This window comes from Scardinius erythrophthalmus, assembly GCF_964197995.2.
Source record: "Scardinius erythrophthalmus genome assembly, chromosome: 6".
Lineage (NCBI taxonomy): Eukaryota > Metazoa > Chordata > Actinopteri > Cypriniformes > Leuciscidae > Scardinius > Scardinius erythrophthalmus.
In genome coordinates, this window is record NC_138226.1 from 28,525,793 (window position 1) to 28,551,203 (window position 25,411).

At 38.4% G+C, this 25,411-nt stretch overlaps 1 protein-coding gene across 8 annotated transcripts in view; it reads left to right on the plus strand.

Moving 5' to 3' along the window:
* The window catches only part of myo16 (myosin XVI), a 259,231-nt gene that overhangs the window by 50,147 nt on the left and 183,673 nt on the right, over positions 1–25,411 (plus strand). For 6 of the 8 annotated variants that reach the window (XM_081368813.1, XM_081368814.1, XM_081368815.1 and 3 more), the window contains one exon: positions 23,391–23,651. In XM_081368813.1, coding sequence (XP_081224939.1) covers positions 23,426–23,651 — 226 coding nt within the window. In that variant the 5' untranslated portion in view covers positions 23,391–23,425. Of the gene's footprint in view, positions 1–3,961; positions 4,253–23,390; positions 23,652–25,411 lie in introns of those variants that run through there. The other 2 variants (XM_081368810.1, XM_081368811.1) reach the window with 1 other exon arrangement.

Consider the following 25,411-nt stretch of genomic DNA (forward strand, 5'->3'; position numbering starts at 1 on the left):
ATTCCTCCAGTCCATTCCTCGGCCCACTCGTTCATCTTTTTTGCCTTCATATCTCTATCTGTCATCCACCCTTCCATCTGTCTTTCCCCCATACCGCTTCTTTTCCATTCCTTCTGCTCAAGGGCGCTGGGTTGCGCATCTGCTGCGAATGATAGCAGCGAGAAAGACGCATCCTTTCAAATAAGTCCCTCTCACCAAAGTAATTATTACGTTTTTTATTTAGTGATGTGGTCATAGTGATAGAACTGCTTCCACACAAACAACCATGACTCTGACAAGTTATTTTAGAGCATACAGTATGTTTATGGTCCATGAGAATGAGTTAAATATCTCTGTAAATGTGGATTAGAGTCTTGTGAATTAATGTGATTCGGGTTTATGATCATTGGAATCATTTAAAACTCCTCCAGATAGAACATTGTTACAATATCCATCTATGGCTATAATATCCCATTTTACTGCACATGAATCCCGGGAAACCGAGCAGATGCAGGAAGAAGAGGGTTAAATCTCTGACCTGGATACACATGACAGGCTTTATTTTGGTCTTTATTTCTTTTGCTTTCACGGTTGTTTTTTTCCTCTAAAGTGGAGTTTATGTGTGGGTTTGTGTGGAGGTGTTTGGCAGGAAGACAAAGATATGCATACATTCATGTTCAGTCATACCCACATACACTCCAACACACAGTGAACCAGATTCACTAGTCAAAACGGTGATGGAAATGCAATGTAATCAGTCTGATGCACTTTACACAACCTCACGTTCACACGTCACATGAAATTTGCAGACTTTGCATGTATGTAATTTCCTGGCCCTGTGCATGCATGAAGGTGTTAACCCAGAGCAGAAGGGAGAGGAAGCTTGTCCGAGGTAATTTGTCGCCAGTTAAACACTATTGCTGAGCAGTTAAGCTGTCAGGACTCGCACCCGTCAACACTGAGAGCAAGCAATGAGATACAACAAAATATGCCCTTTATCATAAATGACACTGCATTCTAGGGGGTTTTGTTCCTTCATTCTGTCTGTGCTGTTTATTTAAATTGTCAGTTTATGCGCAATATATGTTTCAGACAGAAGTCACATATAGTAGGGGAAAAACATATGTGAGTCAAGTTGTATGTCTGAATTCATAGTATTCATAAAACAGTATGTGAAAAATACCCGGATGACCTATTATTTCCGATGAGATTCTGAAGTGTGCATCCAATGGACACTTTAATATCCCATAAGGACATGGGAGAGGATTTGTGAATGGCAGTGAAGCTACGGAACTGGCCACATGACAGTGACACATTTATACCAATGATATATAACATACTTTTTTGAACGGTCATGAAGTAAGTTTTAAATCAAATGTAACTATTATTCAGTATGCAATTTCGGATGCAGCGCTAATCAGTTGCTAATTGCTAATCGCCTCGTTACGCTCATGGCGTTTTAAAAACGCGGCGCTCCCATTGAAAACAATTGAAAAAACACGCCAGCCGCGAGTAAAAACGCTTTGGTGGACACACGGCCTTAGTGCTCAATTCCGAATTATTGCTAAAATCCGAGAACTTTTTTTTTTTTTTGTATCTGCATTCACATTGTTGTTTTATTTGTGGCCAATGTCAGATTCCAGTGCAAACAGATCATGGTCATACGGAAGTAAACACGAAAAACATTAAAGTAAGTGATTACGCATTTATTTATAGTGATGATCTGCCGTGGAAGCCAGCAAATTTATGCACAGGTAATATAAAAAACAAAGACGAAGATGCAAAAAAAAGAGTTTTTAAACATTTCTGATACGAGCCCTTGTGTTTTGCTTATAATGCAGTCATTATAATACTGTTCAGACTGTGGTCGCATCGCATTACAAAAGATTTGACTTGTATCGGATTTAGTACCACACACAGTATGGAGGTGGCAAAAATTGGAATTGAAAAGATCAGGGACCATGCAACATGCAACTTTTGCGAAACAAGTCAAATGTTTTGCAATGCTACATCATAGCCATTACGTTAAGACTGTGTCTTAAGTACTAGTATGACCAACCAGCAGTTAGATAGTGGTAATCAGTCTTCCTTTTCTGTGTCAAATTAGATCAATCTCTGTTGTATCTGAATTGAAAAAGTTGAAAACAGCCTTAAAAAAAATAAATAAATATTTGGGTCACATTTAGCTGCAGTCTCAACGTAGCCTAATACTTCCACAGCATATTGTCATTAGCCACTTTCACACATACTGTCTTTACTGGTAAATTACCGGTAAGAGATCATGTATGTGAACAGTTTAACGATGGGAAAAATGGTCTAAAAGGGTTGTCCCTATTCTCGTAATGAGTAATGGGTGTGTTTTGGGATTTACGTGTGTTAAACCAATCAGAGTCTCATCTCCTATTCCCTTTAAATGCCAGTTTCGCTTGCGTCATGCAGATTCGCTATTTACATGACGAAATTTGATAGGGGAAAGACCGAAGCCGTCTCCAGAGTGCAAACGGAATCTGCTCGTGTGCGAGGTAAAAGTGCGCAAGCAGATCATCTACGGGTCAAGCCGGATTCCACCATATCTTTACACAATAATAATCTTTTACATTATAATCCTTTTATTTGAAATATTTGTTTATATATAAATGTTTGTGTGCTGCTGTGCATCCCTGTGTGTTTAATAAGCAGTGTACGCGCGTTGTGGACCCGCCTATAGGCGCACATTACTAACGCTGTCTTTTAAATAACAAAAAAATAATATTGCAGCACTGACTTTAGACCAGGTTTCAATTGGTCAATGGCGCAGTCTATTTCTGTTGCCTTAAAATAGCAATGTGCCAAAAATGCGCTAGAACACACCTCGTTTTCAGACCAGCACGCCCATGGGCGCACAAATGGGCGCAAATGCATTTGCTTTTTAAACAGCGTGGCAGGACATGAAAATGATAACTGCGTCGGACTGAAACCAGCAAAAAACACATGCATCGCGCTTGGCGCTGCATTGCGCCAGGTGTAAGATAGGGCCCGAAGTCTGCTTTTGGCCAATCATAAAGTTCTTATGGAGATGACGTGATTACTCAGCGCTGTTTATAGTAGCCTAAGCTTTTTGATAGTTTAATAGCAAATATGCGCAAGATGATCTTTGACCGTTGCGCAACATCTCGCAGCTTTTTCAATGTGTCGAGATCGGGACCCAGCCTTCTTTTCCATTCATCAGTTTTGCGGCTCTGCAGTTGGATACTATTATCTGCGTCTTGTGTTTTTAAGAGCAAAAACGCATTCTGTTTGCTCATCCCCCATCACTCAGACAGCAAAACATTTTGTCAAATTGAACAGATAGTTAAACTTAAGCGCTTCTCCTTATGTGGGCAGATGAAGATCACTTTCCATGACTGACATTACAGAATTTACCAATATTTTGGAGCTGATGTAAATGGTCTGTCACCGGAACGCTGTTGCTTGTGTGAACAGCATGTGTATTTACTTACCAGTAAAGTAATTCTGGCAATTTTATGGTAATTTATCGGGATTGCCGTGTGAAAGTGGCTATTGAGATGAGAGGAACTTGTAACAGATGTAAGTTGACAAAAAGACAAAAAATGGTGTTTGTAGCCTATTCTTCATTATATTAACTTTTTACTTTATATGGTAACATAAGAGCTGGTCTTAAACATGCTTTATTGAAATATGTTTGGTTCTATTTTGCCGCGTCGTATCTGTCGCTCCCAGCACACACTGATAGCCGCACTGCAGTAACTTACCTCAGCCTCTCTCTCCCTCAGTCTGAACCCAAATTTTATCCTGCTCCCCTCCCCTCTCTCCTTCCCCAATCCTCCTACCTCCTCTCATCACTCTCTCTTCCATTCCTCACCATCCGTCTCTTTACCCCTCTCTCTGAGTCTGAAGCGAGAGCGCGCGCGTTTCTGTGTGCGAGGGGTGTGTGTGCAGCGGTGGGCGGGGTTAAGGACGCGTCAATCAGCGGCGCTACAATAGCACGTGTGGCGGTCATGGTCATAGAGCGGCTCGGTTGAGTCGACGCGACTGCAGGAGAGAGAGCGAACGGTTGCCGTCACCTTATCCACCGCTCCTCCTTCACTACAACCACTAACGCCTCTGCAACCCGATCGCCCTTTAATAATGCACGGGGAGGTAAAGCGAATTTCAGAGACCGGGCTCTGAATGATGTATAGCGCCGGTTACTACAGCACCGCACCGGAGAGCACGAACCTGTAGCTGTGTGATCTGCGGAGAAAAATGTCACACTATCATTTCATCAAATGCTGTAAGTAACGAGCCGCGAGAGAGGCGTCTTTCCTTGCATGCATATGCCAATGATGTAATTTCATCAATGATGTCATTTGTCAATGATGTCATTGTGTGCGTTTGCTAGAGTGATTGAGAGGCAGGAGGAATTGTGTGTGATTTAGGGTGTGTATCTGATGCAGGTCAAATTCATGGGTGCTTAATGCATGTGTTTAACACACCACATGCATGCATGCATGCATCCATCCATCCATCCATCCTGTGCAGTGAGGCTGGATGATGAGATGTCGTCATGATGATGGGTTGGCTTTGGTTACTTTTTGTGCATGTGTGTATGTGTGAAGTTGCGGGAGGATGCTGCAGCAATGTAAAAGTTGACCGGTGTGTGTAGGGACCTCCTACGGGAGTCTGCCTGCTTTCAGACAGACAGCTGGTGGGTGACAGTCTGACAGCCTCTGCAGGATCCCTCTCTCGTGTGTATCTTTGTATTTGTGGTGGTGTGTGTGGTTGTGAACATTAGAGTGTCAGGTAGGATAAGGGAGTGAGGGAAGGGATGTTTTAGACCCAAACGGATGTTGCAGTGGTGGCTGGGAGGATGGAGATGCTGATGTGGGAGAAGGTGGTAATCAGGAAGCGTTTGTGTTGCCAGCTGCAGATGAAAGGCAGTTGTTAAACTCGTCCCTTTGCCACCCCTCTCTTTTCATCTTTATTCAGATAGTCTAATTCTCCTTCATCTCCATTGCTTGTTTTCCCCTCTGTATGTTTTGCTCATTTGAACACACACCCACACACCACCTCTGTTGCTTTTAGTGGATTATTTTGTGCTCTTGCTCTGTTTAATTATATATATTTTTTTGTTTGAGTACAGAAAAAAAAAAAAAGATGTTGCATAAACTGCATATAATGTTGTTTGTCAACCTCAGGAGGTCAAAGTCAAACTAATATTTATGAGCGATTTTTATTTTCAGCTCATTTCATATGACATTTGCAACCCTGTTACCAATATTAAAGGAGAACTCCGGTCAATTTTAACATTGAGCTCTTTTTTTTTGTAAATTTGGAGTGCTGTCAATAAATACAGAGAACAACGACAACAATCGGCTTCAATGGGGCGAGTTTTAAACAATGTGAGTGATTCCTTCAGAGTGATCACGGGTGAATCTGACTGCAGTAGATGTGAAAGATATTAATAAAAATGATGTTATTTCAGCCAGCGCACATACCTGTATTTACATCCTGTTTTCGGTCGAAGTCCATAGTAATCGATTGTCGAATTCACGCGCGTGATCCTAGGTAACTAAACCTATGTGGGTGAACTCGACAATCGATTACTATGGACTTCGACCGAAAACAGGATGTAAATACACGTATGTGCGCTGGCTGAAATAACATCATTTTTATTCATATCTTTCACATCTACTGTGCACTTGTAATGACACATCAAGGATGTTAAGAGGCTAAAAGCAGGTTTAAAACTTGCCCCATTGAAGTCAACAGGGTGCAAATTTTAAAAAGAGGATAACACGGTGTAGGCAATAGTGTTGTCACGATACCAAAATTATTGTTTCGATACCGATACCATGTCAAGTATTGCGATTTCGATACTTTTTCGATACTTCTCCTGAAAAGGGAGAAACACTCTCAAATATGATTGCTGTGCTTTATTTTAAAACCGGGACAACATTCTAATCATATAACACACTAATAAATGAACATATGAACAGCATATATATTAAACATTTGAACAAAATATGAAATATCAAAATATAAAAAATAAATTAGAGCAATGACATTCAAGGTAAAAAAATAAATAAATTTAGCAGCATTATCTCATTTATCATTAGAAAAATAAGAGTTACCAGTAATAACTTTATCTTGATTCTGAACTTTGAATAAAAATATGAACAGCGATTATATTAAACAATGTTTAATATTGGTAACATATGATAAGCCTCATTGGTGATATATTGACATATAAGGCGAGAGAGTTGTGGAAAGCCTATACTTCATGTTAAACATAATATATAGCAGCAAAGACAACTTAGGCAGTGTTGACGGCAAAATAGGCAACAGAATATGGCTACTACACTTGTAAATGAGATATTTATCTCAATGTGATATTTCCCTGGTTAAATAAAGTAAAAAAAAAATATATATATATATTTCTTTCTGTATTGAGAGGTGCAATATTGGAAAATCGATAATATTTTTTAAATCACATTTATATTGTATTTATGTCAAAACCTAGAGACTTTCAAACATCAAAATGTCATTTATTAATATGTATTCGTGTCAAAATGACATAGAAACATCTTTTCCTCTTCTATTTTGCCTGGAAACGCTTCCAACACGCGTGTGTCGCGTGAAAAATAGGCGTCAGTTCTATTTCTAGAATGCACGCGTTTTCTGCGCGCGCTCGAGCTGCGCCTGAGTCACGCAGGCAGTTAACATGGGAGCCGAAATAAAAACGGACACGCCACGCAGCCCGGTCTCAAATCTGGAACGCGGTCATTCTGTGCAACAGAGCAAGGTAGGCAAAGTACTTCCATATGTCACTCCTCGCGTCATCTTTTTCTACGAGTCGTGGACCACTAGTGCTCGCACGCAGCCATCTCGCTGTAGTGTTTTGTCACATGACACTGACAGCGGCAGCTTCTTTGCGAGGTGCGTCAAAGAGAAAAAAAAAACACGTCCATTGGGAGGCGTTTTTTTTTTTAATTTTTTTTTTAAGTATCGATACTGATAAATTTAGGTATCGTGACGTTTTTAATTTCCGAGTATCGCGATTCTTCTGAAGTATCGGTACACCGTGCAACACTAGTAGGCAACACCGATTTTTGTCGTTGTTCTCTGTACTGACAGCACTCCAAATTTACAAAAAAATGAGCTCAATGTTAAAATTGACCAGAGTTCTCCTTTAACAATAAAGCCTACTCTAAGTCTAACTGGTAGATCTATCCAAAACTGAGCGGTGGCTGCTTGCTTGAATCAAATATTGCAGTTTTTGGTAAAGTGATATTTCCCATAAATTAAAGACAAATGTTTGTTTGATATGTATTTTTTTTTTCTTAAATTGGGTAACAAGGTTGAATGGTTGAGCTGGATGAATTGGCAACACTAAAATTTGTGTACAAATGGGACATCGAATGAGACAATGTAATTGTCATGCTGTACAAAAGATCCAAATGATCTATGTTACTTATGTTAATTTAAGAATTGTTTTTATTATCTTGTAATGGGAGGGGAATCGTGCGATAACCCGGTTTAGCACAAAACGATAAACAATACCCGAGTTAATAGTTAAATTAGTTATTTGCTACAGTGACCTGATTATTAGTTAATGTATTGTCAAATTGTCTTTTGTTGGATACCGTTAAGAAGGTGGGACAGTTAAAAATTTTAATTTAAAGACCCACTGAAGTGCCTTGAAACACGCAACACTATTCAATGTGTTGATGTAATTTCCACTGAAACAGAAAGACAAGGTGGGACATATTGAACAGCTCCTCCCCTTTTTTTTAAATGGCAAATAGCATTTCATTTATATCACAGCTCAGCCAGAGCCGTTGAGGTTTTTAAAGTCGCAGTTTCGGTTTCTCCTCCATATCGCTTTAAAATATATAGCATTTTCTGCAGAATTCAAATGGATTTAATACATTTTGTGGTCTGTGCCAACTTGTGTTTATGGACCGGAGCAGGATGTGCTATCGCTGCGGCAGTTTGTGCGACACTAACATAAAACCAGACTTCATTCGCCCCAATGGAAAGTATACACTGTCTGAATCATTCCATATCCTCTATAGCCTATAGTGCAATACGTGCCAATTACCATGTAGAAAATATTAAATGTGTGAACAATTGACCAATTTTGGCCGCAGCTTCAGCGTCTGTTTATAAATATAGGGGGCGGGATGCTTCAGATTCTAGAGAGCATCATTGATGCATATTGGCGGAAGTGAGACTGACAGATTGTAAGTTTTGAATGATTAAGCATTCTAAATGTAAGTTTTGTTATTGGTTTGGAGCAACTACCTTATAGATAACAGGAAGAGTAACATTCATACTAAGGCCAAAAAACTTCAATTTTGACTTGATGGGGACTTTAAGGTGAGTGGTGGGGGTACAGACATTTGACGTCTTTGAACTAGATACTTTTCATGTTCATTTTTATAGCTAGGTATCGGTTGATCAGACAAGTGATGCAATGAAATTTTAGCAACCAAAAAAAAAAAAAAAAACCTCATTGCCGAAGAACTTTACTTCGTCTGGTTTATCAGCTGTGAACACGACACCCTGAACAGCATACCAAGTTCAACTACCCAAATTTGATAAACAACTTAAAGTGTGCTGTATGCATGGGAAGTACCTTGTGCTATCACTTACACCTCCCTTTCTTCCCCTCACCTTTACTCTTTCTCCCTGTGTGTTTGAGCAGAGATGGCCAGTGCCAGAGGCAAACCGTGAGAGAATGCGCAAGGTCGCACACCGGTGCAAAGCCAGCAGAACATTGTGCGTGTGTGTGTGCATGTGTGTACCTGTAGAGTGTGATTGTGTTTATGCGTGCCATTAGTGCTCTTCTCAGAGCCCCCTCAAGGTTTGATATGTAGTAGAGGAGACAAGTGCATGCTTACTGAAGTCTTTCATATTCAGGTTTGTCTGATTCCATCTGTCTTTTGAGGGGGGAAAAGGAAGGGATTTTTAGAGTCCGTGCTTTAGGGAGGAAACCGTTACCAATTTAACGATAAACCACAATAAATTCCAGGCAGTTAGTATTACCCTTCCATATTTTAATTCTTGTAAAGATTCTTTCAGCTCTTAGGGCGTTTTCACACCTGACTCGTTTGGAGCGTTTGTTTTGGAACCTAGTGCCTTTTGTCTCCCTTAGTTCGGTTGGTTTAGGCATATGTGAACACAGCAGTCACGCTCAGATCTGCACCAAAACAATCGCTCCGAGATCGCCTGAACGAGGTGGTCTCGGCCCGATTGAAAACGAACTCTGGAGCGGTTCGGTTGACGTGAGAAAGCAACTCGACCCAATGGACTAACGAATCAACAGACCAAGCGGTATCATAATTCATAATGGTAAATGTGTTATGTTATATGTTATGTTATATGATGTTTTTTTTTTATTTTGCTGGTCTGATCCAATCTGTGACTGAAAAAAACGTAATATGATCCAGACCGTGAGTTTTGTGATCTGTTGCACCACTATTATTTAATATTATTATGTTTATGCAAAGAAAATGTGCATAGTGCTGCTAATTTTATGTTGTTTGCTGGTTTTCGACATATGTGAAACTATTCCAGTGCATTTTAACAATAATATTGATAATCATAATGATTTTGGTCACTATAACTGTGAAATGAAAATTTCCTAGCATTTCATCTCTACAGTGCATCCTCTGTGTTCAAGAAACTGAGCATGTTTATGTTAGAAAGGCAAAGAGAGAGTGCACTCTGCCTAATTTATGCTTTCTTATTCCCATGCCTCTTATATTAACAGAAGCTCATAAGATATTCCAGTGTAAATCAATACCTGACAGCCTAGAAGCAGAGACACAGAAGCTACCCAGAATAAGGAGGAAACCTCACACATCTCCCTCTTTATACCACCATTCCTGTCATTCATTGCCTCCCCATGACTCTTTCAATCACATGAGTGACATATATTGCAATCTGTCAAAGGTGTCACCAACTCAGCCAGCACCCATGATGCACTGCTTGTGTTTGAATATCAGTACTGTACAAAATAGGCTACATTTGACAGCAGTAGTAAATAAGTTTATGCCACAAGTTTTGTGTATACTGTATAAAATCAACAGTTTAAAATGACTTGGGGGAGGCAGTTCACACTTATGTTTTTGCATTCCATCGTGCTGCTTTTCCACTGATTTTCCACGTAGACGTGCATGTGTAACTGTTGCACACATGCGTCTTGTTTAGCGTCTCGTTCATGACACTGCATTCTCAAATTAAACTTTTCAAAAATATGTCTTCTGACCTTGTACCTTGCATTAAAAAAAAAACATTCCATGTGAAAGGCCTGAATTTGACAAGGGCTAAATAGTAATGGCAGAGCATCTCTGGAACGGCAAGTCTTGTGGGGTGTTCCTGGTGTTCCTTAGTACCTACCACAAGTAGTGCTAGGAAGGACAGTGGTGAACAGGTGTTAGGGTCATGGGCACCCAAGGTTCAGTGATGCACGTGGGAAGTGAAGGCTAGCCCCATCTGGTCAGATCACACAGAAGAGCTACTGTAAATTTCTGAAAAACTTAATGCTGCCCATGATAGAAAGGTGCCACAGTCAGTGCTGTGTAGCCGCAGGCTGGTCAGAGTGTCCATGATGACCCCTGTCCACTGCTGAAAGTGCCTACAAGGAGCATGTGGCACCAGAACTGGACCACTGAGCAGTTGAAGAAGGTTGTCTGATCTGATGAATCATGTTTTATTTGATATCATGTGGATGGCTGGGTGTGTATGTCATTTACCTGGGGAAGAGATGAGAGCAGGATGCAGTATGGGAAGAAGGCAGGCCTTTGGAAGCGCTCTGGGCAATGAATGTTCTTTTGGGAAACTTTGTAACTTTGTTACTTTAACTCGTACTACCTAGCTAAAGTTTGTTGTAGACCAGACAATGGTGTTCCCTGATGGCAGTGGCCTCTTTCAGCAAGATAATGCACACTGCAAAAAATGTTCAGTAATAATCGTTTAAGAAACATGACAAAGATTTCAAGGTGCTGCCTTGGCATCCATATTCCCCAGATCTCGATCTGATTGAGCATCTATGGCAGGGATGGGCAACTTCAGTCTTGGAGGGCCACTGTCCTGCAGGGTTTAGCTCCAACCCTGATAAAACTCACCTGCCTGTAGTTTTCTAATAATCCTAAGACGCTGATTAGCTTGTTCAGGTGTGTTTGAGTAGGGTTGGAGCTAAACTCTGCAGGACAGTGGCCCTCCAGGACCAAAGTTGCCCATCCCTGATCTTCAGGATTTGCTGGACCAACAAAGCCGATCCATGGAGACCCCACCTTGCAAATTGTAGGACTTAAAGGATCTGCTGCTAATGTCTTGGTGCCAGATACTACAGGACACATTCAGAGGTCTTGTCGAGTCCATGCCTTGTAGGGCTGTGACAATAAATCGATGGTTGAAGCGAATTAGAAGGGTATTTGCAGTGGGCTGTTTACATTAATCTCACGTCATAAAAGCATTCTGAGGTGCGAGTACATTCTCAGACTCAACGTACGCGCGCTCTTCTTCGTGAGCATTTGAGCGTGCGGTCAAAAACTAGCCTTGAGCGCCATCTGCTGTTAAAAACTAAGCTCAGAATCGATTCAAGAGAAATTCGCGATGCATTCTGAAAATCTCAGAATCGATCCACAAATCGCAGTGCTTTTGATTTATTGTCCAAGCCCTAATGCCTTGACGCATCAGAAATGTTTTGGCAGCAAAACATTAGGGGGATGCATATTTCTACCACATCTGTACCCTCAATTAAGACGCTCCTCTTATCCTATCTCTGTTTACATTTAATCTCCCACCCAAATAGAATATTCCATTGACCTTTGTATTTAGAATTTTCTTATGTGATTAATTAGACCAAAAAAACAAGAGCACCTTTTTACAGCTGAGTTTTTGTGTGAGCGCTTAGTCATGTCTGCTTCATTATAGATACAAAATATCTTTCAGCAGAGGGCTGCGTCTGTAACAAATTTCTGTGTGTGGGTGTGTGTGGGTGATGGCTGTGTTTGACTTAATGCAGTCCTCTATAAAACAGTTATGGACTGTGTCAGCGTAGGCCATAAAGAAGCCAGTAAGAAGAAGACAGCAGTGAATGAGGTCAAGAAGAAACAGAGCTGAAAATGTTGGTGATTGAATGGTTGAATAAAAAACAGGGGTGAATGTAATTTTAAGGTGGCTGTAAAAAGGAAAAGAAAGACAGCTGATGGCTTTGTTAGACAGAGAGGAAGTTTAAAAGAGAAACTGCAATGAAGCACAGCTAAAGAAAGAGATGAAACCGAGACTGGATTGAGAGATGCAGGAGTTCATTCCTGGTTCATTAGTCTCATGCTGGGACCGGCAATACAGCAGCATCCCATTTGTGCTTTTTGGCTTATGCTGCTGTTCTACTAATGTCCAACGCTGCTTTCTGTTCCTCACCACTGGGAATGTATTGAACTAATTTTGCAGGTACACAGTCATACAGTAATGTTGCCTTGGTTTGCACCACTTTTGTAACTATGTTATACTATTTAATAGGGCTGGGCGGTATATCGAGTTTTTTTAAACGATATGGAATGAGGCAATTCCGTTTATATCTATACAGTAGTTTGATACGAGCACATCTGAAAATAGCCGAGGACGCAGTGTGAGCTGCCGCAGTGAAAGTACTTTCGATTCAATTTCAATAGTACAATTTGTCCTATACATGACACAAGTTTATATTAAGAGATTCAAAATAACTGGTAAGATAGTTAACAAGTTTAAAGCAGCTTGCCCAGTCAGATGCTCTGACAGATAGGCAATTGTTGCTGACTGACAGATAAATACTTGCGCTGTTAATGCATTTGAGATGTGGTGCTTTCCTCAGTGCTTAACTTACATTTCACAGGTATATTCTCCATCTGTAAATGTTAGAGAGTCAAACAAATATGTCCATTTCACTGTCAGGAGAGGACGAGCTTTCTTCAAGTGAATCCCCGCTAAAATTCAAGTTCCCGTGAATGAGCGCCGTCGCGCGCATGCGCGCCAAAAAGACGGAGCACAATAGAATAGTAGCACAATAATTCTGACTAAAATATACATATCTAAAATATTTGTCGTTGGGGACAATAAATGTGCCATATGTAGAATTGTAAATGCACAAGTATTTTATGAAAGTGACCATTTATAATTGGGCAATAAAATACAGGCTAATATAGGCTAATTAGTTTGTGCTTTTGTTTTTATTTTCATTTTTTTAGTTTAGCCTTTAGTCAATTTAAAAACAAAAGCATTATTTTTGTACATAATATATTGCACATAATATATTGCATAACATTCATTATTTGTTTCCATATCCTTCAATATCAACATTGTTTGTAGGATATCATTGGGCAGGATGTGAAATATTTATATTTTTAAATAAATACTGATTTTCTTTATCCAAATAGAAAAACATAGAAATTACCGAGATATACAGTATATTGTATGATTAAAAATGTATGATTTTTTTTTGGCCATATTGTCCACTCTTTGTAGACACCCCAGGCTCCACAAACGGCAAGAAAAACAAACTGGGCTAACCCGCACCACGAAACATAACAAACTGTTCCAGCCAAAAAACGACCAGAAGGATTTGGGGGTGGGGTTTGGGGGGTTTGTGCGCGGATGAGGAGGAGGGAGGGTCTAGCTAGCCTCCAACGTCAACAAGAAGTGACGTCACCCAACATCACTTAGAGCCCCTTTAACATAATTTTATTGAAATAGTTCATCAACAGATGACATCGATCATATATTTTATATACTGGTAAATGTGTATTTTTTTTATTTTATTTTTACCTGTAAATTGGACAGTTATTATACAAAAAACTCTCAGATAACAATGCATCCATAAACATATTAGTTGGAAAATGATGGCGCACATGGCAACACATGATTGGTTTGTATAAGTCCTATTTTTGTTGATGCTACCAAAACTATCTCAATTAATTTTTGCAGTTAAAACAACCTAATTTATGTTAGCCAGCTAGTTTTAACTACATGTGACAACTAAACATGCAAACATAATAGATGTTTAAAAAATTTAGCCTGACTTCGTCAGACTTCGTACTTCCGCTCAATTTCATTTCGCTTCTGTACTCAGTCTGAGACAGCGTAATAGCTTTCCGTTTTCCTCCGGCCTGAAAACAGCCGGGCCAATCAACGAACAGAGGGCGGGCTGAGAGCCGTGACGTAGATGCTGATTGTACCGTGGATGCGTAGATTTACTTCACATAATCTGCAAAAGTCGTTCACAGCCATGTTCACTCCGGTATTTCGCTCGATGGTTTTGTTTTCGCATCATACATGTGTTTACAGTGGAAGTTCGATGCGGCTGAGCATGCGCATAACACACGCCATAACCAAACGTTATGTGATTGGCTTACGGGTAACCAATGATTTTAAACTTCAGACAAACGCCCCCCCGCGAGAAAGAAAACGCTTTTCAATTATGCCATGCCAGACTCTGTCTACGAAGCAAAGCGAAGTAGCAGAGGTTGGTATTACCAGGCTATAAAAAATTGTCATGTTTGGGTGAATTGTTTCTTTATCTCTGCCTTTAGCCTTGTAAAACCAGACACCTTTTTCAGTGTACTCTGTAAACATGTCAATGTGCTTCTATCACAGCCACTCGCAATTGATTCCTAATGCCTTCTATGTCTTGACCTACATTAAAATTCTTGCTTCTTTGTTGCCAGATGTGTTCAATCCAGACGTTGCAATTCATTTCTCAATTCTTGCTCTTCTACTTTGCAAGAGAACCACTGGCTTCTAATCTCCCTTTATAATTTCTCTAAATGGAACTGCAAGCCATTACCATTGCCAGGCAGAATGTAGTGGGTCAGTATTCCTCTGCGCGGCTTTAATCCACATGATCTTCACTCTTGGCTGAGTTTGGATCATGCTCGTTTGATTCCGTGACTAAGAAATGGGAGTCTCTCCGAAATATAGAGTTCCAAGCCTGTGCCATACAGTCCTGTGATTATACTGTATGTGCTACTGTCCCACATATCTGTGGCTCACTGATAGCAGGCTGATGGCGAGATGAAAGCTAGCAGCTAATTCCCTTTGTTAATGGAATTGCGTTCATGCTTCCTCTGCGTGTGTGTTGGGAGGGAGGTTCAAGGCTTTAAACGAGGAGAATGTCTTTCACATCCATGTTGAATGGTGCTGTGGGAATCCCTACTGCTCTAAGTCTGTCTGACATTGCCGTGCATTTGAAGGGCAAATGTTCATGGTACTGCATTCAAATCTGAAGGCTTAGAAAGTGCAGGAATGATAGCACTTATTTGAGGAGCTATCAGTTTTGAATGTGTTAAGGTGTGTATTTATGTGTAGGTTAGAAGATGAAGGTGGCAAAAAGGGTTTTCTCAATCCTCTTGATGCTTTACATTGAGAATTACAGAACTTTAGCCTCCCTTGTGGTGTTGGGTTTAAATGCACATTTAATGATGGTTTTCACATGTTGGGTGAGAGACCAGGAGTGTGAAGATGTTATCTGGTTCCTCCGGGGTTTGTGTCGTAGCGTTCCTGGGGAGAGACAAAAGAAGTGAAGCTATGGAACTGATTTTAGGGTAATTGGATCCTTTTACAACCAAAGGCTTATTTAACTGCAGTACCGGAGCTTCTTTTAAAATGTCTTTAATCTTCACAGTCTTATCAGAGTAGAGACTGAGTCAGCAGAGAAGAGGGAGCCTGGCTGCTGCTTTCCTCTATGAAGTTCAGAATGAAGAAAGAAACAAGACTGGAAGGATGAATAATTCTATTTTTTGCATCCCATTCTGTTACAGATCTTGGCGAGAGATGTTGAAATGGGGAAGGAAGTAGAATATAAAATATTTGTTCTTCTGGCAAAGTCACCAGGAACTGATGGCATGATTTTTAATGTAGAAATGAATCTTGGGTGCTTTAAATGAAAAGTGACAGTAAATACATGTGAAATGTTACAAAAGCTTTCTATTTAAAAAATGCGGTTCTTTTGATCTTTCTATTTGTCAAAGAATCCTGAAAATCACAGTTTCCCCCAAACAATAAAAATAAATAAATATATAGGTGTTCGGTTTTGTGACATTATTATATATTAATAGAAAATATAGAAAATATGATTAGGTGTGCAATAGTATACATTTAACAATTAAACAGTAATATATTATTCTAGACTTGTTTAGTCTAGTTTGCCCTTAAGTCAGTTGTAGTTTGGGATCAACAGTTCATGTCTTTCTCTCACATTCTCTGTTTTTGTCTTTGTCCTGAGGCTGTGTTTAGACTTAAAACTGCTCTTCCCAAGTTCACGCATTCCATATGCCACTTTGTTTAACATCTCACCCCTCCCCTCGCATGTGCCCCACAGTGTAATACAGAGTAAACCGTACAATATGCAAATCGCCTCAATGAAGTATGGCATATGTGTTCTTCAGTGTCCGTTTGTAACAGGTGTAATGCTGTAAGCAGATAGTTATCTCTCCCAGAGCAGATTGAAAGCATCAGTCATGCTCTCTCTCTCCTCCGCTGGTGTCTGATTATCATCACTGCTCAGAGTACAGCTCCTCTCAACTCAGAGAAAGACACAATGTTCTTCACAAAAAACAACTATTTATGTTATCTTTTTTTTCTTTTTCTAAACATTTATGATTTGTACTAAAAAAAGGACAGATATACTGATTAAATGCGTTTTTACTTTTGCCATATCCAGTTCTTAATAACCAGCTCAGCTAGCCAGTACTGCCTAGTTTCAAATGGTTGTTTTTATCTCAAGGTCTTCTGGCATCTGATTGTAAACATGTACTATTTGACTTAAAAAGTGCCTCTATTATGCATTTAAAGGTTCATAATTTTGTTTTGGAGGTCTCCTGCAATAGAAATACATGCATTAATAGTCAAAAGCACTTTAAGTTTCTCATAAAAATACGTTGCACAATGCACATCACCTCATTTCTCAGAGATTCTGAAACGGTTTGTTTAAAGATTCAGTCTCTCTTTAAATTCCTTGAGTAAACCTTCTCTGCTCTGATTGGTCATATGGGCATGTCTGTTGTGATTGGTCTAAAGGCCCGTTCACACCAAGAATGATAACTAAAGATAACGATTAAGTTATAGTTCTAAAAATCTTTATAATATAAAAGAATTGCAGAGTCCACCCCACAGCTGCAACTGTAACGATAACGATATAGAGGAATGATATCGTAGGAATCACATTCAGAACGTTTTTTTTTTTTTTTTTTTTTTTTTTTTTTTTTGCTGTTGAACGATAAAACGCGGACAGCCAATCAGAATCCGTTTGAATTTAAGAGCTTGTGCATTTAAAATGGCAGATGACTTTGCGGAGAAGTTCATTGCAGAGGTCCAGAAAAATCCACCACTGTTGGACAAGTCAATCCTCCTTTTCAAGGATACTTTAAAGAAAATGGATCTATGGAAAACAATCGGTCATACCCTCAAAATAAATAGTGAGAAGTATTAAAAGGTAACTCTCGCCAAATTGCAACCTAGGCTATTTTTGTTAATCTACCCGAGTCAAACATTCGCGTAAAAGCATAATTAGAATGGAAATGCCACTTTTTAAGATTGACCGTATTTTCGTTTTCGGTCAAAATGCCTTTTGAATGGGAGTGCTAGGGGCACTACAGTGATGGCATCAAAATATTAAAACAAATATTAAAATGCTATTTTTAAAACACTAAGGATGCTCGATACAACATGAAACTGTGCTTGAAGTATCACCAGGGGCTCTACACATGAACTCGAGCATTGACAACATTGTTTAGTGTTTCCGGTGGCTGGAATTTTGTCAGTCAAAAGTAGTCGATCTCCGAATGCAACGTAATGAACTGAGCTTTCCATCTTTATTCTCCTCATGTTACGTTGCATTCAGAGATTGACAAAATTCCAGCCACCAGAAACACTATCCATTCTAATTATGCTTTTACACGAATGTTTGACTCGGGTAGATTAACAAAAATTGCCTAGGTTGCAATTTGGCGAGAGTTACCCTTTAACGGAGATGAGATCATTAGGCCAGGCTAGCAAAGGCCATAAAATTACCTCAGGTATCCAGCGCTAGTTTTGACAACATTGTCTTACTTCCTTTGAAGTTGCTGTGAAAAAGACTAGGTGTTATTTCTATTCCTCTATATTGACTACTTCAGCTAAATTCACTGTCGATTACACTAGCTAGATTGACTCGAAACATAGCATGCTGAGGACATCTGCTGGTTAAAGCCTTGTAAATGCAACAAGAACAGCAAAAACAGCTTAGAATAAACAGACCTATATCATTTGTTGGTGTGGACGCAAATATAGTTATCGTTTTAGTTATCTTTATAGTTATTGTTCTTGGTGTGAACAGGCCTTGACGCCCATTACTGTGGCCTCCTCAGCACTTGTGCACATAGTAATACGAACAGTATTATGGTGGCTTTTTTTTTTTTTTTCAATTCTAGCACGAGTCCTCATCCTTTTTAACTGCATGCAAAGTGGATCGTGTCGACAACACGAATCAAACTCTTCCAGGTCTCAGGTACAACCACAGTGTTTGAGGGCGGGTCAAAGTAGATGTTGTTCGTTGGCAGTAAATGAAGACCATATAGCATTATGCAAATTTGCTAGATTGTTACTTGGGTGCATAACAGGAAGTGAGACTGCAATTGCCGACGACTCGTTTTGGCAGTTCAGAATTGATTCTTTCTTTTAGGAGACAATAACTTTAATTGTCGACCACTTTGACGTTTAAAACTTTGCAGACCTTTTACATTCAGAAATGCCTATTAAACAGTGCATTAAAGGTAATATTCAAAAAGGGTTTTGCTGTAGTTGTCTGTCGTTTTGTGCTTTTGGGTTTCCGTAAAAGATTACAGTCGTTGTCTTTGAAGTTTAAATAATGTTAATGCATTTTCTTCACCAATTGACCTGGAGATCCAATAAAGCTCAGCAGCGGTGTTCCAATTTTATGGTTTAGAAGTCAAATTAGATTACTGAATCACTACTTTCACTCACAGCTATAAAAGGTCCCCATAGTCTATTACTTCAAATTGCCTTTTTAAATGTTATGTGTCTGACCTCTTATGTCCTTAGAGACTAGGACTGTGAGGGTTAGAGGAGATCTGTGGTGTAGATGGACCATATGAACAGGTTGTGGAATGGACATTTTGTCTAACAGAATTATAATTTCCTTTTGTTAGCATCACCTTCCATGTCCAATCTGTCTTTAGAATATATAGGATAGGAAAGAGATTTGGATTCTATGGCAGTGTTTCCCAATCTTACAAAATGTTTATTTTACATCTATAATTACACTGTTGACCCTTCAATTACCACTTAACCCACCCTTAAACCTTCCCATATCACCAATCCTGTCTCTAAACTTACATGTATCCCACCTCATTAGCTGCAAACGTGTTTTGCAATACAACATCAACACAAGAAGTACAAGTTACTAAGTAGTTAGTTGCTAGATGGGGACCAAAGTTTCTATTTATCAAATAATCCAGAAAAATGTATCATGGTTTCCACAATAACATTAAGCAGCACAACTGTTTTCAAAATTGATGATAATTTGAAATGTTTCTTAAGCCGCAAATCAGCACATACAAAGGATCATGTGACACTGAAGACTGGACTAATAAGGTTAACAATTTAGCTTTGCCATCACAGAGAACAGTTATTTTATATTATGCTGTTTCACAATATTATTTATTTATAAAAAAATTTTTTACTGTATCATAAGATGCTTCTTTCAAAAACATTTTCCAACTTTTGAACTAGGCGTAACGGAACAGAATATATTCTTCTGTCCTCAAATGCTGTTCATAGAATAGAACAGAACATAATCGTTTCTGTCATGATTAGTTCTGATGACTAATATGATTGATGTCCGTGTGACTCTGAGAAAGGGGCAGTATTGTCAATGGGGTTTTTGGCTCAGTTTAACATGCGTGTTAGAACCCTAAGAGACTGAGAGTGTGTGTGTTAATGGAAGATAGAGAGCAGAAAGTGCTCCCTCTTTAATTTGTCTACAAAGGCAGACTTTCAAACTTTTATTTCCCTGGCTGAAGGGCTTCTGGTGACCTGAATTATCTGAGTAATTACAGATTTGCACAACAGCGTGTCTGATAGGCTAAAAGAGAAGTCGTCCTTCTCGCTTTGGTTCCCTAAAACACAGCCTTGAGGAAGGGATTGATGTTCTCTTGATTGCTTTGATGGAGCTTACTTGACCTTGTTGATGTGGGCACTTCTTTGTAATTCATCTAAAAAAATTTTAGCTCTCATTTGGACTCACTCACTCACACGCCTCTCTTCTAACGTGAGCTCATCTGTGGATATTTCTTATTCATCTCTCTCTGGGTTAGATGGGTGGTGAATGACTTCATAATGCATGATGTGTGCATCCGGCTCAGCTTCAGGCTGAGGATGAGATGTGTGAGAGAATGAGCAGCAAATGATCCTTGAGAAGAGCAGCCAATCTGAAGTTTCAAAACTTCAATTATTTATCAGCGTAAAAATGTCCTTTTAAATGTAAATGGTGATACATCCACGTGTGGCTGTGAGTGAAATGGGAATGTCCAGCACATCTTAAAGTAGCACATCATGCGTTGTGTCCGAATATGCCTACTTCCATTCTATATAGTATGCGAAAAACAGTATGTGAGTGAAGTAGTATGTCCGTATAGTATTCAAAAAACAGTAGGCGAAAAGTACCCTGATGTCACATGACAAAGACAACATTACAAATGTACAGTAGTACGTCCGAATTTCATTCATACTACGCGCATTCATACTATATAGAATATATACTTTTTTACTTTTACTATATACTATACTATATACTATATATATTTATTTTTTTAAATCAAGCAAAAATATGCCATGTAGTATATAAATTAGTGGTGGACCAATTGGATTTTTTTTTTTAATGGCTTAGAGAGCAGGGTAACTAAAAATAGCAGATAAAGATAGTAAACAATACATGCTGCAATTAAATTTATATTTATTTTACATCGTATTACTAAACTAGAAATATTTTCAAACTAATTTGAAAATTAATCAAAATAATAATAAAAAATAACTTAATGGGGGACAAATCCTGTAAAATAATCAGACTTGTACATTATTTCATGATTCTGTAATCCTATTATAGTATTTTTTTTTTTTCACAAATAAAGAAATTTTAAAAAGTTATTAAAAAAAGTATTACTAATAGAAAGACAAATGATATTAAACATTTAATATATAGTTAACTTTTTTATTTAACGTTTCTGTCTAAACATTTAGACAAAACAAAGACAGTAAACTAATAAAAATCCTGCTTTCGACTCTCAGCAAAACAGGAAATCTTATCCATCAATGGCTATAATAAAAATAAAAAAGGCAAATTAGCTGATAGATGACGGACTCTGATATATTGGTCGATCACTACTATAAATGAGTTCATTTTGATATTTAGATGATGATAATTTGCTACTTCTGCTTACTTTTTACCATTTAAAAAATGGATAGATGGACACAACTAAGGCCACATTCAGACTGCTGGTAAATTTGCCCCAAATCCAATTGTTTTGCTCAAATGTGACTCAGATCTGTTTTTCTCATGACAGTGTGAACAGCACAAACCAAATGAAATCTGATCTTTTCAATTCCGATTTGGGCCACTTCCATATGTGGTCCTAAATCCGATACAGTTCAGATGTTTTTTTAATGCGACCACAGTCTGAACAGTCAAATTGGAATTCATGCGACTTTCATGTCACTCTCGATCAACATTCATCGCAATTCTGTACTCATGGCAGTCAGATTTTACAAACCCAAATTTATCAAGTGAGTTTTGAAAGGTAGTCAGTTGAGGTATGTTGATGTGTCATAACTCATAAGTATTACAGTGACAGCTCACAAGCGAAACATTAGGCCTCGTATCATAAATGTTTAAAAACTCTCCTCGCTTTTTCACATCCTCGTCTTTGTCTTATATTGCCTTCCACGGCAGATCACACAATAAAGTAATCGCAAACTTTAATGTCCTCCGTTTTTACCTCGGTAAGATAGCGTGCTGCGTGGTGTCTTTTCACCGTTCTTTTGCACATGTGGGTTGGTCCAGGACCATGATGTGTTCACTCTGGAGTCTGACATTGGCCACATTTACAACAATAATGTGAACAGCTATACAAAAAAAAAAAAAAAAATCTGATCTGAGTAGCAAATCGGAATTGAGCACTAAGGCTCGCAAGTTAATAAGGGGTAAAGTTTATTAGTCCCGCAGTGTTTGTTATTCCCCTTTTCCATAATTTACTGAATCATTTAATTGCATTCTCTTGGATAAATTGTTTAATAAATTCCCAGCCCTACCATAACCTACAGTATTGTATATGTCTCTCACAGTGGGTGCCATTTTCTCCTTTATTTACAGCCCCCTGCAGTCCCAGAGCGTTCGGCAGTTCTTTACATTAATGTGTACAGGGAGGGTACTGGGTTTGTAGCTTTGTCCCGTCGTTCTACTGCAGGAGAAATGCCGAGTCATGATAATTCAGTCTCTCTGCTGCCATGCGTGGAGAGATTCAAGGTTAAACAGACACGCTACTCAGCAGTGTGTGCCAGATAATGTTTAAATAGACTTGAGCTTTGAGGAATACACAGACCTATCTGTCTGGCATCAGTTTTGTCCTGGCTTTAGTGTCTAAGCATAAGAGATAAAGACTGCATGCTAATTTACATATTATCTGTTCTATATAGAATGCAAGACCAGAATTAGAGAATCCTGAACTTAGTATGATTAAAAATGGTATGCCAAAGGTGCGACGATGCACAATTTTTGAAGCAGAAGTGTACAAATGTAGATCAAATGTTTGTAATGCAAGGAAATGACAAAAACATTGATTCAAATTTATACTTTTAAGCTTAAAGTAACATTTCTTAGACTTTATATAATCAAATACAATAATTGAGAAATATTACAATTTAAAACAACTGTTATCTATTTGAATATATTTTATAATGTAATTTATTCCTGTGATGGCAAAGCTGAATGTTCAGCATCATTACTCCAGTCTTCAGTCACACTATCCTTCAGAAATGATTATATCATGCTGATATTGATTAAAAATAATTGGTTTTAGAACACAACTTAAAAAAAAAAAACGGTGCTGCTTACTATTTTTGTGGAAAATATGGTGTGTGTGTTTTTTCAGGATTCTTTGAATAGAAAATTCAAAAGAACAGCATTTATTTATATGGGTAGTTCACCCTACAATGAAAATTCTGTCATCAATTACTCAACCTTATTTCGTTCCAAAACCGCAAGATATTCGTTCATCTTCGGAACACAAATGAAGATCATTTTTGTGAAACCTGAGAGCTTTCTGTCCTTCCATTGACATCCTAAGCAACTACCACTTACAAGCCCACTTTCTCTCTTTTGTCTCTCTGTCCAGGTTGTTTTCAGCTATGTAACGTGTTCAGGCAGAACATGGAGATAGACCAGTGTCTGCTGGAGTCTCTGCCGTTGGGCCAGCGTCAGAGGCTGGTCAGACGCATGCGTTGCGAGCAGCTGCGGGTCTACTACGAACGAGAACGGACACAACAGAAACAGAGCTTCCCCAAGCCCCGGCCCACCAACCGCAAAAAACAAAGGATCAGCTTTACCGTTTCAGACGTCATCCAGGATGCCATCATACGACACGATGACAAAGAGGGTAAGAAACTTTTGTTTCTTTATCTGTTATCTTGCTTTCATGTTGTAAATTTATTAATTTCTCACTAGCAAATTACAATGCTGATCAAATACCAATAAGTCACTCAAAAATGCTGCATATATGCTATCTAAGTGGTAATTGACACAGGACATTCTTGAGCAGTCAGTAACACTTTACAATAATTATTCCTTAGTTAACTTTGCATTAACAATGACCATTATATTTGTTACAGTATTTATTAATCTTTGTTAGCATTAGTTAAAGTCCCCCTGTAGTCAATCATTTTATCCCTTAAAACTCCTCTTTGATCGCCAAATTGACACATTGAAAGGTATAGCGGAGGATTTTTTACTTCCGGGTGGATCACCTATACTATTGGTCCTCCTAATTGTCAATCATTCTGGTGAATCAATCAAACTTTTCAAAAAGCTTAAATGTAACTCTGCACCCTTGCCTCATTTAGTATACGCGGTTCTATGAATATGCAAATTTATCCCAGCCTTCACTCATTCACACCAGCTCAGAGATCCACTCGTTGGATGATCACACGTTGACGTGATTGGTTACAAGGTAGTTTATGATGCCAGAAACACGCTTCAAAACACATCTTTGGGTCACTGCAGTTTTAAGGAGAAAATACTCAGCAATGGTGTTGACTTGTGAATTAATCTTTAAAGCATATTAAAAACACCACATAGACATGTAAACAACATTAAAACCTTGATTTTCACCACAGGGGGACTTTAATAAAAATAAGACTGTTGATTGTAGGGCTGTACCCTATTGAGAGGAAAAAAAAAAAAAAAAAAAAAAACTCGTCATATTGCAATATTTTAAACGCAGGAGGTTTCACCAGATGACATGAAAAGCTCTATTTAGAAATAATTGGGGTGATTTTGTTGGGAAGTGCATCTGCGTTGCGGAAAAAATAGCTAAAAAAAGTACTTTTACTCTGAAGACTTTCTTTAAGTGCAAATCCTTTTAGGGCTAAATGGTTTAGGAAAAACTTGAAAGATTTGTTTGTTCATACTTGGGTTTAATCTTTACTAGAACCAACTCAAGCCATAAGTAAACTCTCTCGACTTTGAATAGGCCACATTTACACTTTCAATATGGCTATAAAATAATGATTGTTATGTGTTTGTAATTAGTATTAAATGCATTACACATTAAGAAATATTTTGTACACTATCATTTTATTACTCAATGTTCATTTCTCTTCATTTTACAGTAGTATTAATTTAATTGTAATCCTAATATTTACACCTTAATTTCTTCATTTTCAAACGGTATACATCAAGATTTTATTTTGATGGGTTGCCGGCAAATAAACAAAACCCTAGGTCATTTGTTAATTGATGTTAGCTCAGGTCCATTAAATATTAACAGATACAACATTTGGTTTTAATAATGTATTGGTAAATGTTAAATTCTCACTATTATCTAACTATTAACTATGATTTTGCCTCAATAAACTCACAATTACTGCCTATTAATGGTTCGTAAGGTAGTTGTTAAATTTAGGTATTAGGATTAAGGGATGTAGAGTATGGTCATGCAGAATAAGGCATTAAGTCATTAGTAATATGCATGCTAATAAGCAACTAGTTCATAGTGAGAACTGGACCCTAAACAAAAGTGTTACTAAGGTTATTACTTTCTCTAGAAATATTTTTCATCTGTTTATGTTAACTAATGTAATTAACTAATGTCAACAAAAGGAACCTGATTGTAAAGTGATACCAAAACATACAGAGCAC